Source organism: Phascolarctos cinereus, unplaced genomic scaffold (genome assembly GCF_003287225.1).
Source record: "Phascolarctos cinereus isolate Bilbo 61053 unplaced genomic scaffold, phaCin_HiC Scaffold_4;HRSCAF=312, whole genome shotgun sequence".
Lineage (NCBI taxonomy): Eukaryota > Metazoa > Chordata > Mammalia > Diprotodontia > Phascolarctidae > Phascolarctos > Phascolarctos cinereus.
In genome coordinates, this window is record NW_027555847.1 from 701,087,056 (window position 1) to 701,106,652 (window position 19,597).

General features: G+C 42.3%; 1 protein-coding gene across 6 annotated transcripts in view; it reads left to right on the plus strand.

Moving 5' to 3' along the window:
• The window catches only part of RPH3A (rabphilin 3A), a 171,760-nt gene that overhangs the window by 60,940 nt on the left and 91,223 nt on the right, over positions 1–19,597 (plus strand). For all 6 annotated transcript variants that reach the window (XM_078154322.1, XM_078154321.1, XM_020978074.2 and 3 more), the window contains one exon: positions 10,166–10,309. In XM_078154322.1, the coding sequence (XP_078010448.1) occupies positions 10,166–10,309 (144 nt within the window). The remainder of the gene's footprint in view (positions 1–10,165; positions 10,310–19,597) is intronic.

Below are 19,597 nucleotides of genomic sequence, written 5' to 3' on the forward strand. Positions count from 1 at the left end.
AGGTCAATATGAGTTAACATAATTATGTGGCAGCATTTCCAAAGCTAATATGATTTGGGGCTATTTTAAGAAAAGCACGTAATAGTGTGCACCTTACTAAGGAGATGATAATCACTCTGTCCTTTGCCATAGTCAGACTACATGATGGGGTATTGTGGCAGCTGTATGGAGAATGGATTAGATAGGGTTGCAACTTGAGGGAAGGTATGAGTCTATTGGGTAGTTAGAGTCTATTGCAGTAGTCCTGGCCAGAGATAATGATGGCCTGAACTAGAATTAGAGAAAAGGGAGACAGATGCACGAGAAGTTGTAGAAATAGAAGCGATGTGATTTGGGAATTGATTGGATGGATATGTGGGTAAAGAGAAAATGAGGAGTAGAGAATGGCTTTGAGATTGTGACCATAAGGGTGACCGTGAGGGTGGTGATATTATTAATAGAAATAGGGAACCTAGGAAGGGAGAGGAGAAGGTAGTAAGTTTTGTTTTTGGCATGTTGATTTTGAGGTGCTCATGTGATAACCAATTTAAATGTCTGAGAGGCAATTGGTGATGTGGGACTGAAGCTCAGGAGAGAGGCTGGGGCTGAATATATAGAGCTGGGAGTCATCTGTGTAAAGATGAAAAGTGGACCCATGGGAACTGATGAGTCACCAGGAGGGAGGTAATGTAAATAATGTGTGTGTGTGTGTGTGTGTGTGTGTGTGTGTGTATACACACACATATACATATATACCCACATATGTGTATATATTATTTATATGTATAGGTATATACATGTAGATTAGACATGTATGTATACACACATAGATTTGTGTTTGTCCTTCATAATCAAAGAGGACCATGACATCAGGGAGATGATGACATGCCTTGCAATTGATTTTGTTTTGAGTGAGGGATGGTTGTGCGAGGTTATCAGCCTCACTTTCTCCTCCAGAGCCATCTGGGTCCAGTGGCCAGATATTCATCAAGATGACTGGAGATGGCCCAGGATGCAATGAGAGACCCTGACTCTTTTAAGCTAAGGTCTTTTCAGGTTCTCACTTTGGGTGAGGCAATGTCCATTCAGTGAATAGGCCTCTTTAAGAAGTGAGTCAAGGGATGGCTCCATTAATAAAAAAAAAAAATCAAACTGGGAGTGCAGGACCCTCTGGGTTGCTGGCCAAAAGAGAAACAGTTACTATTTACATTCACTCTGAGCCTGGAGGGCCCAAAAATGACCATTAAGTGGTGCTTGGGCAGGGACCTTTTGTTGTGCAATCTGTGAGCTCCAGAGTGAATTGGGTTTAAGGCTAGGTCTTTGAGAGAGAAATCTAGCCAGTAAACCCCAAGTTAAGCAGGCAGCTTTCAGCCATCAAAATTTGCTTTCCTTTGGGCTGAACACCCTCAAGTAAAGGGAGAGCGGAGCAGAGCAGAGCAGAGGAGACGAAGGGTGCAAAATGGCTTTAATGATAGCAACAATTGAGTCTCATAGTAGCCTCATGAAATTAAATTTTGTTGCTATTATTATGCCTATTTTATAGGTGAGAAAATTGAGGTTTAGCAAAGTAAAGTGACTGTTACATAGTCACACAACTGGTGTCAGAGGTAGGATATGAGCCCAGATCTTCCTGACCCCAAGTACAACATACTATCCAGTACTCACTTGAAATTGCCTTTCTAGGAAACTTAGGAATGACTGATTGTGAGCTGGAAGCTCTATTTGATTTCTCTACTCCCCAGCTACCTACTTAAAGATACCAGTTTGATCTTGAACAGTGGTACAGTCAACAAGGCCAAATTAGTTCTGTTTTATCCCCAGATGAGCAGAGTCTGGCTTCTACATCCTATTGGATCATTAATTCAGGCTAAACAGGCTTCATTAGCACCACTCTTCCCATCCATGGTGCCAGGGTAACATTTTGAGGTTGGCAAAAGTCTCTCCCAGATGTTATCTGTGTAAGCTTTCCCTGTTTAATTTCACAAAGGGCTGTTAAAGCCACTATGGACAGGAGCATGACTTCTAAAGTGGGGGCAGATGCTTTCTTTGTAGGATATATCCATCTCTTTTCTCTTCTCCATCAGCCCCTAGGAGATGAGTCTGTTTATTTTATCTGGGAACAAGATGTAGCAGATTGTGCTGAGAGCCACTCTGCTGAAATCACTGCATGTGGGAGTAGCCTTTTGAGGCCGCCAGACCCAAATCCTATCTCCTGCTGAAGATGCAGTTGTTTTTGTCTTTGGGATTCTGAGGAGCAAGTGGGCTCTTTCTTTACCACTTCATCATTTGCTTTCCCCCAATCAAGCTGATTTATTGTGGTCCATGAACTGAGCCCTGCTGGAAATTGGATGTTTGGGAGTGATAGTCAAAGTCAGAAACTAATGAAATTTACGCAAGAAAGTGACATGGTCTATGTTGTAGAGGTGTGCACAATATGAAGAGCATTGGTAGGATAAGAGACTAGTGTGGCATGTAGATTTCTACCTCACAAGAAAAGAGGTGAGTGTAAAATGAAAATCAATCATCACAAGAATAAATGGAATAGACGAATACATGGGATCATAGGGCTATAAGGTTATAAATGTAGATCTAGAAAGGACCTTCAAGGCCATTTAGTTCAACTTGCTCATTTTACAGAAGAGGAAACTCAGGCCCAAGAAACTTAGATGATTTGCCCAATGTCACACAGGTAATAGGAGGCAAAACTGAGATTCAGACCCAAGTCTTCCTACTTCAAATCTAGTACTGTTTCCATGTCACCACCGTTGAACATTCATGAAATAAATTTCTTTTTTCTTGCCTAGTGGCAGCTGGTGGTACAGTGGATAGAGTGTTGGGCTTGGAATCAGGAAGAGTTGAGTTCAAATGTGGCCTTAGATGCTGTGTGACTCTAGGCAAGTCATTTAATCTCTGTTTGCCTCCGTTTCCTCTACTGCAAAATAAGAATAATAATAGGTCCTATGTTGCAGGTTTATTGTGAAACTCAATTCATATTTGTAAAAAGCAGTTAGCACAATGCCTGGCACACAGCACTATAGAAATGCTTATTGTCTCTTGGAAAGCGTGACATGATACAACCATGTATATGTTCATATTCACTAAACTTAGCCTTCTTTTAATCAAGCATCATTTGTTGAGATGATGGCTTCCAGAATCCAAAGAACTGAAGTGCTGTGATGACTCCTTCTCTTGCTATGGGTTGCTTGTTCTAGCATAGTATAATGGCTAGAGTGCTGGACTTGGAGTCAGAAAGACTCAAGTTCAAATCTTGCCTCAAGACACTGACTAGTTGTGTGACCCTGAGAAAGTCACTTGATCTTTCTCAGCCTTAATATCTTCATCTGTAGCCTGGAGGTAAAAAGAGCACTTATCTCTCAGAGTTTTTGTGAAGATCAAATGAAATTATGTATGTAAAGCACAATATACATGTCAGATATCATAGTTATTTTCTTTTTATCATCATCATCTTCACCATTATTTAGTGATCAATCAATCAACACACAGTTATTCAGGTCTTTCTGCATGCTAAAGATTTGTTCCATCTCTGACACATACCAGCTGTGTGACTTTGGGAAAGATACTTGACTTCTCAGTGGTCTAGGCAATTTTCTAAGAGTACAAATTGCAGAGAAGGGTGCTGACCTGCATTGGTGTTAATTGACTTGTTCATGATCACCTAGCTAGTAAATAGTAACACCAAGATTGAAACCCTGGTCCTCTGACTCCAGATCTAGTACCATTCCCATTGTATTATGTGCCATCTTTGCTATGAACTGAACACCCTGACTAAGCAGAGAAGAAAGCAAATGTAGAGAGTAAACCTAGGATCATTACAAGGTTCTTAAAAGTAGTGTTTCTGGGGGCTACTTTTGAATGGGTGAAATTATGAGTCTAATAAAAGGGCCTTGTATGTTATTGGAGGGAGGACAAGGAAAAACATAATGCTGTAGTGGAAACAGCAGTAGGTGGAAGATTGGCCTCAAGTCCTCAAGCATTTATATAGTGTTTTAGGGTATTTATAACAAGTTACTTAGCACATATGAAGTGACTGCTTTATCGCCAGGCACTGTGCTAAGCACCCATGATACAAAGGAAGGCAAAAAACACTCTCTCCTCTCAATGAGCTCATGGCTTAATGAATGGGATATGTGATATTTTGTATATGTTCCATCACTTGGTCCTCACAACAACTCTGTGAGGTAGGTGCTATTATTATCCGAATTTACAGATTAGGAAACTGAGTCTGAGAGGTTAAGAGATTTTCCCAGGTTCACCCAACTTCTAAGTGACTGAGGCAGGACTTCAACCCAGGTGTTCCTGACATCAACTCAGGAAGTGCATTCTATCCACATCATCACCCAACTGTCACCCATCTTGGCATACGCCCTTGGGCATGTTCCTTCCTCCATCTGGTCTTGGGTTTCTTCATCTGTACAGAGAGGAGGTTGTGTTAGATCATCTGCAAGGCCCCTTCCAGCTGAACACTGATTCTGACATTGTTTGTAGGCTCTGTGAGATGCAGTGCGACTGAGTCAGGACCATGGACAGTTCCTGGATATTACTTGTTGGGTTAACCTGAGTGGCTGCCAATTGCTTTGAGCAGAAAACACCTTCCTTTCACATCAGTTTGGGATCATGGCCCCTAGTTAACTGGATTGTAGAGCTGGAAAGGATCTTAGAGGGCATCTAATTCAGGCTTTCATTTTACAGATGAGGTCACCATTCTCCCCTGTATGTGCCGTATTAGAATGTTAGCTCCTTGAGGAGAGAAATTATCTTGCTTTTTTAGTGTTGGTATTTCCAGTGCTTAACACAGAGCTTGGCATATAGTACATGCTTAATTAATGCTTTTTGTTCATTTATTAACTTGTGTGATTTATTCAAAGTCACCTAGGTAGTAGATATGTCCTTGTCAAGGGCTTATTTAAAGTTCCCATGAGAACCAGGAGTTTGCTTTCCTTGGCAGAGTTGTCTGAGTGGCTTTCAAGGAGAATTGTAGAGACCAGATGTGCTCTTTGCCCCTAAACTGCAGGCACCTGCTGGGATTTCAGTGCTCCAGTCAGAGTTTGGCATTTGTGGGATTACAGGAGGAATAATTTGTCTGGGAAGGAATTTTTCAGATTCTTTTGAACCTCTAACAATACTATGGGAGATTAGCATTCAGTTCCTTGAAACTGCCCTCAACATATGCTTGTTAGCTCCTTTCTTTGAATACTGAGGCTATCATGCATATAGGGCTAAGTAGTGCATCCCACACACAAATCTTCTCCCATGGCCTGATCTCACAGAGGTTCCTGCAGAGAACAGACAAATGAACTTCCATTTTTCAAAACAACTCACACAAAGCAACAGCCCTGACTTTGAATCTACTTTGCTTTAATTCTGGTTCTGTCACACACTGGGGCTTCATGAATGTAACCTAGGCCAAGATAGGCCTGTTGGCAGCCTGGCACCAACTACAAAGCTAGAGGAAACCAAATAATTGGCTGAGGCGCCTTCCAGTTCTAGAGCTATAATCTGACAGGGAGCCACTGGAATTTGTAGAGCAGGGAAGAGAAATGGCCAGACTTGTCCTTTAGGAATATCCCTTTGGCAGCTGCATGGAGGATGTGCTAGAGTAGGGAGAGACTTGAGGCAAGAGAGGTAGGGCAAGCTGTTGCTATCTCTGTGTGGTGCTGTGGCATGGTGAATAGAATCCTAGGCTTCGGTTCAGGAAGCCCTGCATATAAATATTGCCTCTAGTCATCTTCCAGCTGTGTGACCATGGGCAAATCACTTAACCCCTCTGAGCATCAGTCGCCTGAACTGTAAAATGGGAGAAGGGATTTGACTAAATCAGTGATGTCAAACTCAAAAAGAAATGGGCCACATATTGGCTTAGTTTTAAAATGTAATGTTATCTATGTTTTATTGTATTTTTATTTATTTTGTTAAATATTTCTCAATTACATTCTAATCTGGTTCTGACAATGCTTGGGATTGTTGTGAGCCCCATAAAACTCACAGGCCCCATCTGGAACACCTTTAGACTAGGGAAACCCTAAGGGAATATCCTTCCAGCTCCAATTCTATGGGTTTATATATAGGCAGCAAAGCTTTCCAAACTCCAACTCCACTTTTCAGATAAATCATTGCCTACCTCTGTAAACCTCAGATTCCTCTCTAAAATAAGGGAACTTAGTTAAGTGATGATCCATGTCCTTTCCAGCTTTATGATTTTAAGATTCAATGATTTTAAGCAGAAACATCACTAATATTTCTAGTGGCTGAGGCAAGTGGCATGAAACATGCCCTCAGGTCAACTTTTTAATGCAAATCCAGTTATGCAGGTGAACCTCCATAATACTGTCCTTAGTGGAGAGAACAGTGTGATGGGGAAGCCAGCAAAAAGCACTCCTAGAGCTGCTGCTGCTGCTATAGAAAGAGGGGGAAAGCAGCCACTTTGGTAGCTTCTCATTTTGACTAGTTATTCTTGCTAACTAGGTCCTTAGCTCAATTGTTTCTCTGCTGCTGAAGGACTGAAAATGCTTTCAGCATCCTTTAAATTTAGGCAGCATGACACAAAGCCCCAGTGACCCTACCCTAGTTACCATTCTAATCTGAGGCCTAGAGAGGTTAAGCAACCCATCCATTGCTACATGGCTTGTAAGGACCTGAGAAACTTTCAGAAAACCAGTCTTCTTTTGGGGGGAATTTGGTTGCAGGTTTAAAGGAACTGATGCAAAGTATTGGTGATTATCAGGAGATGTGCCTATGGTTTAATTTAACTCAACACTGGGAACCTCATCAGGCCAAAACATAGAAAGAATTGAGAGACTGAGATCTGTCTCTCTAGTTTTGTGGCATGTGTGCAAAGGACAGGACTTCTTCAATGCAAGTTTATGACCTTCACTTATTGGAAATATCTTTTCCCTCTCTACCCACCCCAAGCCTGTTCCTTTTCCTTCCTAGACCCAACCTCCCACCCACTGTTCTTTTCATATTTAAATGTGGTTTTTGTTTGTTGTTTTTATTTTGGTCAGGATTTCAACCCAGTTCTTTCGAATTCTAAGCCCAGCATCCTAGCCACAGTGCCCCAGTGCCCCACACATAGATCACACTTGCTCTATCTACCTTAGCAAATTGTCGTGAGTCAATTGCAATAATGTCTATGAAAAACTTTTTAGACGACAACTGTAACATAATATTGTGTGAATTGAATATTTCATTGCCATTATTATCCCGGATGTGATTGTTAGTGAGAATCCAAGGACTTGTTCCTATCCACATGGACCATCCCACAACTACCACCACTAATTCCCCCATAATCTTAATCTCCATTAGGCAAAAAAGATTTCAATGGGGAAAAAATGATCTCATGGTTTTGCTGTTTACTTTTGGAATGAGAACAGGGAAATCAACAGGAGGCAGTGAGTCCCACAGAGGCAGATTGGAGATGTTTTGAAACACAGGTTTTGTTGTTTGTCTACTGTCTTCTGTGGCTAAGGAATTAGGTTTAAAGAAATGCATGATGCCCTCGATGGGGTTTCCTGCCCATCTGCTAGAGAGGGAAATTATCGGAATGTGTGGGCATGTGCGTGTTCTGTGGGATCCTCCTGTTTACTTGGTATCTCAGAGCTCATAGGATTAGATCTGGGCACCTGGAGGAAACTACGGGTCACATGTGCACAATGATACCCATTTGGGTTCCTGTGGAGTAATAGAGAAGGAATAAATTAGACTGTATGAGGTCTGGGTCATACTGAATAGCCAAGGGACCAGGGATGAGTGTGATGTTATTAGTGGGAGGATGGCACATGAAGAAATCATGAAATTCTTCTGATTTATTCCATGTTGACTCTGAGTATGTCCAGTGTGGGCCATGGAGCTTTACAAAGGCTATAGATAAACTGGAGAAAGGCCAGAGATGGGAGTAATGATTAAAGTGATGGAAAATAGAGAGAGATGCAAAGATTCCTTATAGCTCAGAGGGACCCTAGGTTTTTCAGCATTCATTCATTCAGCATTTGGTTTTTTTTTTCATTGTTTGGGGATGGGGGTTGAAGATGAGCATCCAGATCCATGTTTTAATTGGTGAAAGAAATTCCCAGTGAGGAAATTCCCTCAGAGACTTACTAGCTGTGTGACCCTGGCAGATCACTTAGCTTTCGTCCTTCAGTTTTTTCTTCTGCAAAATGAGATGACCTCTGAGGTCCCTTAGAATTCCAGATCTAAGATTCTAGAATCCTGTGATCCATCTAGGGCAAGGGTCAAGTGACCTTAAAGTGATTCATGTATAGATTTCAGGAATTCTGTGAACTCAAAGGGGAAAAATGACATGATTGGCTTCCTTTGTAATCTTATGCCTTCTATCTTATGCATTTATAGACATCATTATGAGGAGGGGTCCATTGGCTTCACCAGACCTCTGAAGGAGTCCAATGTACCACAAAGCTTAAGAATCTCATATTTGGAGGATTTCTCTGTGTCCTGGTCTGCTTTTACCTGCCTGGGACACCAGCTTATTTCTTCACACTCCTGGGGACCAGGGAGGAGGGGGAGACAATATGTGAGTGAAACTGGGAGGGGCAGAGGAAGAGTAGGAGAGAGGGTAGACATGACTTTCAGGTCCCAACTTCAAGTGTCAAAAGGCAATTTCATGCCTGCTGACACAATTTAGAAAAGTAGAAATAATAGATGCTGACAGCTAATGGGACCAGAGCTCTTACTGAAAAGCTATTTACTGATTGGATTTAATTCCTCCTTCCCCCTTAATGGAGGCAAAGCTCTCCAGTGGTCTAACAATGGTTGGGCTCAGCCCCATACCCCTCCCTGAGATAATGAAACTCTGTGTTTAGTCAGTGAACCACATCATGAAATACTTTATTAATCATCTTACTTATAGCTTACCAGAGCATGGTTTTTCCAACTTTTTTTTTTTATCATTTGAACATCCATTATCTAATTTGAGTCTCTCCATAACCCTATGAAGTAGGCAAGACAGGGATTACTGTGACCATTTTATAGATGAGAAAATCAAGATTCAGACAAGGGAAGCGACTAGCTCCAGGGCTCCTATTGAACCCTGTGAGAGAGACATAGCAGGATTACTCCCATTCTACAGATGACAAAACTGAAGGTCCGACAATGGGAATTTGGCTTGCCTACATGGTCACATAGACTGAGGGTCAAAGCTGGGAATATAATTTAATTAATACTCTTTGTATTGTACCATACTGTCAATTAATAATCATACTAATAAGTTATTGATATTAATAACAAGCAAATATTAATAACAAGTTATTTTATCTGCCTGCACCATAGTTTGCAAAAAATTAAAGATAAAATCATAATAATGGATAGCATCTCATCCCAAGACCATTTTATCTAAACTCTAATAAAAATGAGAATGAGATAATTTTTATAATAATAAAATCATATTTATATAGGACTTTAAGGTTTGTAAGGCACTTTTATATACTTTTTTTTTAGGCAATTGGGGTTAAGTGACTTGCCCAGGGTCACACAGCTAGTAAGTGTCAAGTGTTTGGTCCGAGGCCAGATATGAACTCAGGTCTTCCTGATTTCAGAGCTGGTGCTCTATCCGCTATGCCACCTAGCTGCCCCTGCTTTTATATACTTGATCAATATTCCAATCAACAAGCTTGTATTAAATATTTACCTATTATAGGTGCTATACATTAACTCCTCACAAGTCCAGTCAACAACCCAGGCACTGTGTTAATCACTGGAGATAAGAAGATAATCCAGAGAAAATGACAAGGCTGTGGGACAGATCCTAAGAATATCCCAATTTTACAGATAAGGAAACCAGAGCTCAAAGAGTTTAAGTGACTTGCCCAGGATCAGACAGCTAAAAAGTGGCTGAGGCAGGATTTGAACCCAGGTCTCACACCATAAGGCTCTTAAAGATATGTAAGCAAACAAACAAACAAATGAATAGATAAATGAATTAATAAACAAATATAAAATCTCATTTGTGCCTTGTAACTACCATTTGCAGGAAGTACTATGGGCATTATTATTCCTATTTTACAGCCAAGGAAACAAGCTCGGATACATGTTCTGGTCAGTCATTTCCCCCAGCATAATTTCTCTTGGGGTTTTTAGCACCTTCCTATAAGGACTTGTTTCCATCTGTTCAATTTTTCCTTGCACCATTACAGAGTTTGCATTTGCATTTCAGGCTCCCGACAGGATGGTCTGTCCGCCCTGACCAGCCTGAGAAACCAAGAAAGAATGAAGAGCTCACAGACGAGGAGAAGGAGATTATCAACAGAGTGATTGCTCGAGCTGAGAAAATGGAAGAAATGGAGCAGGAGCGCATTGGGTAAGACAGTGACATTTCCAATCAAGTCCTTTGAACCTTGAGTTGTGAAAACAAGCCCCAAGCAGGCTCAGGTCCAGGGCAGCTGCTCCATGAGTGGGGGAAACTGAGGCTCTGGGAATAAAATTCTACAGAAGGTTTGGCTTTAGGAAGTTGTTCAACAAGTCAGTAAGCATTTATTAAGTCCCTACTATGTGCAGGCGCTGTGCTAAGCACTGGACATACAAAGAAAAGCACATGCAAACAGCTATGTGCCAATAAGATAGACACAGGATAAATTATAGGTAATCTCAGAGGGAAGGCTGTTAATTTTAAGGCTTCTTGCAGAAGGTGGGATTTTAGCTGGAATTAGGGAAGGAAGCCAGGGAAACCAGAAGGGAGGGGTGCAGAGGGAGAGCATTCCAGGCATGGAAGACAGACAGAAAAAGCCCAGAGTTGGGATATGGACTCTATTGTGCAAGAGCAGCAGGGAAGCATCACTGAATCACAGAGTAGGTAGAGGGGAGTAAGATGTAAGAAGACTGGAAAGTTGGGGAGCGGCCAAGTTATAAAAAGCTTTAAAAGCCAAACAGAGAATTGTATATTTGATATTATAGGTAATAAGGAGCCAATGGAGTTTATTGAATGGGAGGTCACCCCCTACTGGTTAGATCTGTGCCTTTGGAAGATCAATTTGATGGCTAAGCGGAAAGTGGATTGGAATGGAGGGAGATGGGACAGGAAGAACAACCAGAATACTTGCAATACATTCAGGTGTGAGGTGATCAGGACCTGCACTGGGGTGGTAGCAGTTTTGCAGGAGAGAGAAGGGGAGGGTGTGTATATTCAAGAAAAGTTATCAAGGTAGAATGGACAGGCTTTGGCAATAGATTGGATATGGGGGATGGGGTTAAAGAGAGGGAAGAGTGGAGGATGACACCTCAGATGTCAGCCTGGGTGACTGGAAAAATAGTGGTACCCAATGGTTAAAAAGAAAGTTATGAATAAGGGAGGGCTTATGACATGTGGCATACATTGAGTTTAAGATATCTATTGGACATCCAGTTTGAGATGACTTACAAGCAATTGGAAATGCAAGACTTGAGGTCAGGAGAAAGGTAAGGGTGGATAAATAGATTTAAGAACCATCTGACTTTTGACTAGCTATAACTGGGATTTAGGGAGACAAATTACCTGGAGAGAATTCTGAGAATAGATGATCCACTTGGCCTTCTGATTGGGCTGGGCTCCTTCCATAGGACCCTGACAATAAGGGCTAAAGGGAGGAGAAAGGGTATTTGTGACTGGAGAGCTCCTAATAAAATGATTTAAAGTGGGAAAATAAAGTGTAACAAAAAGACCACAGTATGGGAATCAGAAGATCACTATCACCTGACTGTGTGATCCTGGGTTCTAGAGTCCCTACTCTGGCACCTACACTAGCTGTGTGATCTTAGGCAAACACTTCTCTCTCAACTTCAACATATTCATCTGTAAAATGGGAAAGGTTGGCCTATATGGTAACTGTCTGTGACATTCTATTTTCTAAGGTCCATCTTAATTCTAACATCTGTGTTCTAAGGTCCCTCCCGGCTCTGATATTCCCTAGTCTGAGGTTCCTCCCAGCTTGACATTCCCCGTTCTAAGACTCCTCTCAGCACGGGCATTCTCTGTTCTAAGGACCCTCCCAGCTCTGACATTCCATGTTTTAAGACCTCTTCTAGTTCATGCATTCCCTGTTCTAAGGCCTCTCCCAGGTCTGATGTTCTATGTTCAAATGACTCTCTGACATTCTGCCTTGTTCTTGTCTTCTTAGTATGATAATATAATATGGCCATGTCCCTGACAGCTATGTAGACACTGTTTTCATAGGGGTCTGGCCTTGGCTGTATACCTTAGTATGGAGGAGACCCTAGATTCTCAAGGGCTATGTTAATGGAGTCCAGCCTTTGGCAGGTCTAACTACAATGAAAAAGCTTTGTGTGCAGGCTTGGTGATGGGCAATGTGTCTGGTGCCCAAGGACCCAACCCAGCCAAACTTAGGGAGGCCCTATAACAAGGTTGGCCACCAGTGGAGGGATTTTTCCACCCAACCACCTCTCAAAGGCCATCAACTCTGGACTCTAATTTCTATTTGAGGAGTGAATACCTATAGCCAGGACATCCTAGATCCTTGAAATAGCTATAATAACGAAATAGTTGCCACTTACTTAGTGCTTTAGGGTTTGCAAAAATTCTCTGCATACCTTATTTCACTGGAAGCGTACAACTCTTAGAGGAGTGCTTTAGATAATATTGTACATATGAGGGAACAGACCTAGAGAATGGTTAACTGTCTTCGGGTATAGCATGTAAATTCTTTGAGAGCAAAGACTATTGTATCCCCAGTGCCTGCCACATTTGGTGAAGGCAGGAGCAGATCTATTACATCATTGGCATAGGGAACTTTCAGCATGGAAACTCCCTCTACCAATGCAGATCCTCATCTGTTTGGCTACTTGTCATCATAGAGCCTACATAGGACACTGGCAAGTTAAGTGATGTCCAGGGATAGAAAACTAGTATGTCCGAAGCGAGACTTCAGGTATTCCTGACTCCAAAGATGGCTTCCTAGCCATGACACCATCTTGCCTCTTGCCTATCACAAAGTAGGCATGTAAGAAATGCTTGTTGATTAATTTATCATCAGGGGTTGTGACAATCATATTAATAACTAACAGAGCACTTTAAAATGGACTCTTTAGATATTTTCTCCTTTTATCCTCACAACAACTTGGGGAGCTAGGTGCTCTTATCATTTGTATTTTACACATGAGCACACCAAAACCGAGAGAGGGTGACTGATTTATCAGTGATCATGTGGCCAGTAAGCATTTGGCCAGAACTTTGACTTTAGATCCATTGTGCTGTCTGTGAAAGCTCCTCATTAAGCTCATAGATCTAGGGTTGAAAAGGACTTTGGAAGTCTCTTAGTATGGTACTGAGGATGATGATGATGATGATGATAGCTAACGTTTTTATACCACCTACTGTGTTCCAGGCAGGGCGGCTGTGTGGTAGAGTGGACAGAGCGCTTGGAATCACAAAGACTCATCTTTATGAGTTCAAATCTGTCTTCATATACTTACTAGCAGTGTGACCCTGGGCAAGGTACTTTACCCTGTTGGCCTCAGTTTCCTCAGTTTGCAAACCTTTGAGTGCTACATAAATGCTAGTTATGATGATCTTATATCTAGTCTAACTCTTTACTTTCCAGAAGAGGAAACTGAGGTCAGGGTGAGAGTGAACCAATGACACACAGGTGTTCATTTGAGAGTGGAGAAGGTCAGAGAAAAAGAAACCAAGAGAAATCTTTCACTTGACTAATTTCAACCAGTCCACTGCAGCTTTTCTGCCAGGAGCTAATACAGGGAGACAGCTCAGTTCTCAGAGACGTGGGAGAATCTTGCTCAAGCTATGGGATTTGGAGGAGAGAGGAGGAACTAATGAATGCAGATGATGGGGAGTGACTGGGAGGAGTAGGGGTGCATGGGGAGGATGAGCAAGGGTGGGCATCTCTCTCCCTCTCACCGTATTGACTAAATCTCCCCTTCTGGGAGGCTTGCCTTTGTTCCACCTGCTGGTGAGTTTTGTTCCATGGATATAAATTGGTGCCAGCTAAGCTGGCCAGCTGCTGGGTCTGGCAAAGCCATACACTCATCTCTGGCTTATCTCTCCATACCCAGGCATCTGTCTCCAAGCACTGCCACTGTTCAGGGGTGGTGGGGTTCCTTGGAGAGAAAATTAAGTTATTCACCAGGAGGGAGGGGAAAATGTTTGATTTTTCCTCCTCTGAGTCACGTATGCCCAGCAGTCAGCCAACCCCAGGAGATTTTGAACCCAGTAGAAAAGAACAAATCTACTACAAACATTCTTTCCTCAACCTGGATTCTTCTCTCATCCACTAACAGGGTTAAATTGGTTTCCAAAGTTTGATTGGGAGGAAGCTAGGTGGTGCAATGGATAAAGGGCAGGGCCTGGAGTCAGAAAGACCTGAGTTAAAAAACTCAGTCTCAGACAATGGCTAACTATCACTCCAAGCAAGATGCTGAACTTCTTTCTGCCTCAGTTTTCTTATCCATAAAATTGGAATAATAATAGGACCTATCTAATAGGGTTGCCATCAGGATAATAATTGTAATGCACATAGAAGGTGCTTAATAAATGCTTATTTCTTTCTTGTACCATGCTAGCCTATTCTACCAAGCTAGAAAAGTTTCAGGTACAGGCTGGTAGATGGGCCATGTTTCCATCATCTGAAGACCAGCTTTGCTAGTTCTGGAGATACTCATTAAAAAGACAGCCTCAGGAAGATTAATTTTTCAGCCACAAAAGTTCTCAATAACTGTCTGGGTGGGGAACCTGTGGTCTTGAGGCCATATCTGGCCCTCTAGGTCCTCAAGTGAAATTCAGTCAAAGGCTGTACTTGAGGACCTAGAGGGCCACATGTGGCCTTGAGGCTGAAGGTTCCCCACCCCTGCTATTTTCTGGTAAAGGTCCTAGTTATGATGTATGTGTGATGTGTGTGTGATGTATGTATGATGTATGAATGATGTATGTACATATGTAATTCATTTGTGAGATGGGCAACCAAGTCAACCAGCATATATGTCTTAGATAGACATGGCAGCGAGGGCAATGAGCTGGGCTCAGAGTGGACCAGGAGGACGAGCGGGTGCTAGATTCCCTTTGGGAGACTGTAGCCCTTTTTATGACCCCAAACTCCTCGCTGAAACAAAGGCCCCTAATTTTGATGCCAGGGATTTTCCAGTGAAGAACTATGACAGCACATCATAAGATGTCTGAAGAATTAAAGTGGTGGGCTGTCCAAAGGGCAATGGAAAAGTGGGCATGAGCAGGTGGTCATCCATTACAATCAAATAACCAGTCAACTGCATTTATTAAATACCTACTTGCCAGGTACTCAATAGGGAACTATGGATACAAACATACAGAGAAAAGAAACAATCCCTCCCCTCAAGGAGCTTACATTCTATCTAGGGAGACAATATGTCCATATATTAGTGTAAGGGTAGGGACCAGTGCCATCATAGTGTAGGGAACTCCCAAGGTAAGAACATTCCTTCTACCCATGCAGGTTAGCATCTTCTCTCTACCTTAGAGTTTGAGAGAGTGCTGTCTTTTAGAGAACTGGCGCCTAATAATAAATAATAAATGACTTGGTCAGGATCACACAGCCTCGAGGTGTCAGAGGCAAGATCAGAACCCAGTTCTTCCTGACTCTGAGGCCAGGTCTCTTCATCATACTTCTCCTATAGAATAAATCTACAACAATAATAGCAGTGCTTTGCAGATTCAATAAATACAAGGTAATTAAAGGCAAGGTCATTGAGAAGGGAAGGCAGTAATAAGGAGCAGGGTGAAGGAAAGACTTGGTTTGGAAGGTGACCTTTGAGCTTGGTTACAAGCCAAGATGGAGGTGGGAGAAGTGACATAAAGGATGTCGTTAGAGAGATGAATTACCAGCAAACTGATGAGCCTATCACTGAATGAGAGTGATGGCTAACCAGGGCCTCCATTGGTATCCATACCATAATAGTAGTTAGCATTTCTAGTAATAGGCAGCATTGATAATGCGCATTAAGGTTTGCAAAGCACTTTACATATATCACCTCATTTGATACTCCCAACAGTCCTGAGAATAGTAGGGAGTATTATTAGTCTCATTTTGAAGATCAGACACTAAAGCAGACATTGGTAAATTAACTTGCCCAGAGTCACACAGTAAAGTTCACATACAGGATTGGAACTCAGGTCTTCCTGACTCTAAGTCTAGCTCATTATTCCCTATACCACTTAATTGCCTTTCAATATAAAGAGAACTTAAGACCCATTTCCCCCTCACCTGCCCTTCCCCAGACCAGTATATGGCTCTCCCCCACCTCTCCACCATGGAGGCATTTTCAGAGGACATAGATGATAGTTGCACAAGGCAGGAAGACATGGATGGGTTGCAATCTACATTGCTGGAAGGGATTACCCACATCAATTAGATAACAGACCCATCCAAATATCAAAGCATCAAAGTCCCATTATGAGTTGTTCAGGGACTTTGCTAGAGCAGCAGTCAGAATTGCTTAAGGAAATTCTAGAGGTGATGCATATCTTTCCATCCCTCTCTGCACAGCTAAGAAAGAAAGAGAGAGAGAGAGAGAGAGAGAGAGAGAGAGAGAGAGAGAGAGAGAGAGAGAGAAGAGAAAGAAGAAAGAAAGAAGAGAAAGAAAGAAAGAAAGAAAGAAAGAAAGAAAGAAAGAAAGAAAGAAAGAAAGAAAGAAGAAAGAAAGAAGGGAGGAAGAAAGGAAGGAAGGGAGGAAAGAAGGAAGGGGGAAGGAGGAGGGATGAAGGAAGAGAAGGAAGAGAGAAAGGAAACACCCCAGTTTCTGTTCCTTTCTAGATCTCCCTGGGATCTGGGGAGGGTATCATAGCAGATGATGACAAAAGGGAAGTTTCAGAAGAGTCACATCAGAGAAGAGCAAGGTATCAGGCAAGGATGATGATCAGATTGCAGCAGCTGTGTCCTCCCCCTTCAAACCATAGGCTCCCAAAGTCACTCAGCCTTGGGTTGCCAGAGGGAGACAGGAGTTGCCTTGTGAGTTAGCCATGTCCTCTCCCAGAAAATACTTCCTAGGTGCCCTTTGAGTTTCTCTTGCCTGCCCCACTGCCCTTCCTGAAGGGGCTGGGCTTGGATTTCTCTTCTTGGCATCTGCTCACTGTTCTTATTGGCAGCAGAGCCAGGAGTAGAGGAGACTCACATCTGGATAATAGGAAGTAAAAGAACAAGGGAGAGCAGAATCAGGGGTGTGCATTGGAAAGAACAGTGGTCCATGATGCAGGAGACCTGGCTTTGAATTTGCTGTTTATTCTTTATGTGACTGTGAGTGAGTTGCATTCCTTTCCCTCAATAAAATGAAGGGATAAATTGAGGGTAGGACTTCTTAACCTCTTTTTGTATTCTGTACCCCATTGGCAGATTGGTGAAGCCTACAGACTCCCCAGAATAAGGTTCTTAAATGTGTAAAATAAAACACAAATATTGCAAATGGACACCAATTTTATTGAAATACAATGATAAAGTTCTAATGGATAGAAGAGGGAGAAAATTCAGAATTGGAAATAAAATAAAAATTGAATTTAAAAAGAAAACAAATACAGTTATCAAAATACTAAAAAAACACAAAACTCCCTCAGATCTCATATTAAGGACTCCTGATACTAGATAGTCTCTAAGACCCTTTCCCATTCGAGTAATCTATGACTCTGGCCCTTGCACATTTATATAGATCATGATGTAAATAACCCTTGAGCCTTTGGGCTTCCAGGATATGTACATTTATGTGGTGTGTCAACTGTGCTTCCTTAGACAGTCCCTCAAAATATCGCTCTGTCTTATACCCCAATCCAGGGAGATCCTGAGACTATTATTGCCAGGCTTACTTTATCCTCCTCCCAAAAGTCCTTTATGCAAGTAGTCAGGCTAATATGACTTTGGTTGTTTTGTTTTGTTTTAAGACTGGGTCTCCCTATCTCTCAAAGTGCATTGACCACTCTTGGGCCCAACCCCAACCCAGATCAGCATGGAGGCTTTTCTCTGCCTCATTTCTTATCTGGGCCAGTTCAGCCCTTGTTGGCAGCCTGGTAGGCTCTGGATGGGGCATGGCTCACCATATTGATGCCAGGCAATGCAGATGTCTGATTGTCTTTAGTTCTTCTGCAGCTCAAAATTCCCAGACTCAGGTGATCCACTATCCTTAGCCTTCCTAGAAGCAGGGACTGCAGTCTGGCTAAGACTTTGAATGTTGTACAGGTCTTATTCAACCCAACAAAAAGTCTAGAATGAGCTCAGGTCTTCTTGACTCCAGATCCGGGACTCTATTAAGTGTTCCATTTACCTGCCTCAGAAAAATGACTGAACTTTGAACTGATTGGCAGTCCGAGTACTATTGTCAAATACATTGATTCATATGCAGACAAGGATAGAAAATGCAAATAGAATGTTTCCTCCCAATATCCAAGAGATGAAGGATCAAAAGAAATGCATTCCTTTACAGGGTAGCACCATCTACCTGCAGGGCTGTCCTAGGATTTCAAAGCTACAGAGGACCTGAGGCCAGCATCTCAAGGATCTATCATCAATGAGATTCCTTTCATTTGAGATAAGGTGTGAAATGCTCAAGGAGATGGACTAAATGGTCTCATTGTCTTTTCCAGTTCTGACATGCTAAAATCTCAATGTCCTTAAGCTCTGAAACTCCCAGTTCTAAGGCTCTTCTCAGCTTTGACATTCCCTATGATTGTATATAAGATGGATCTATCGATCAGTCAGTAAACACTTATTAAGAGCCTACTATGTATCAGGCATTGTGATAAGTGCTGGGGATGCAAAAAGAAGGAAAAGACAGCCTCTGCCCTCAAGGAGCTTACACACTCTAATAGGGGAAGCAACATGCAAACAAATATATACAAAGCAAGGATAAATAGGAAATAATCAACAGAAGAAAGGCACCGGAATTAAGAAGGAACAGGAAGGTTTCCTGTAGAAGGCAGGATTTTAGTTGAGACTTAAAGGAAGCCAGGGAAGTTAATAGTCAGAGCATAGAAGAGAGAACATTCTAGGTATGGGCGACAGCCAGAAAGATAGCCCAAAGCCAAGAGAGGAAGTGGCTTGTCATGGAACATCCAGGAGGCCAGTGTTACTGGATCCAAGAGTACCTGTCAGGGAGGAAGGTGTAAGAAGACTGCAAAGGTAGGAGGAGGCTAGGTCATAAAGGATTTCAAAGGCCAAACAGGAGATTGTGTATTTGGGTCTGAAGCAATAGGGACCCACTGGAATTTATTGGGTAGTGGGGTGACATTGTTGGACTTGCGTTTTAGGAAAATCACTTTAGTGGCTGAATGGGTAATGGATTGGTATGGAGAAAGAATTAAAGAAGGCAGACCTGCTAGAAGATTATTGAATGAGAAAATGGAAAGTATTTTTTGGGAGGAGATCAGGGTGGGGTGGGATGTGGGAGTGCACCAGCAGCTGAAGAATCATCAAAAGCCTAAAGGAGAAGATGGCTCCCTCAAAAGGGAGCATCAATTTCTTCTCTTCCTCCTCCCATTGCCCTCCCACTGGTGACCCACCTTGTCAAATGACTATGATGAAAGTAATTGTGCATCCTGTTCATAAAGGGACAGGTAGGCCAGACGGCTTCTGCTGTTCACGGTCAGCTCCCTCCATGCACGTGATTTCTCAGAAATAATCCAGTGGCA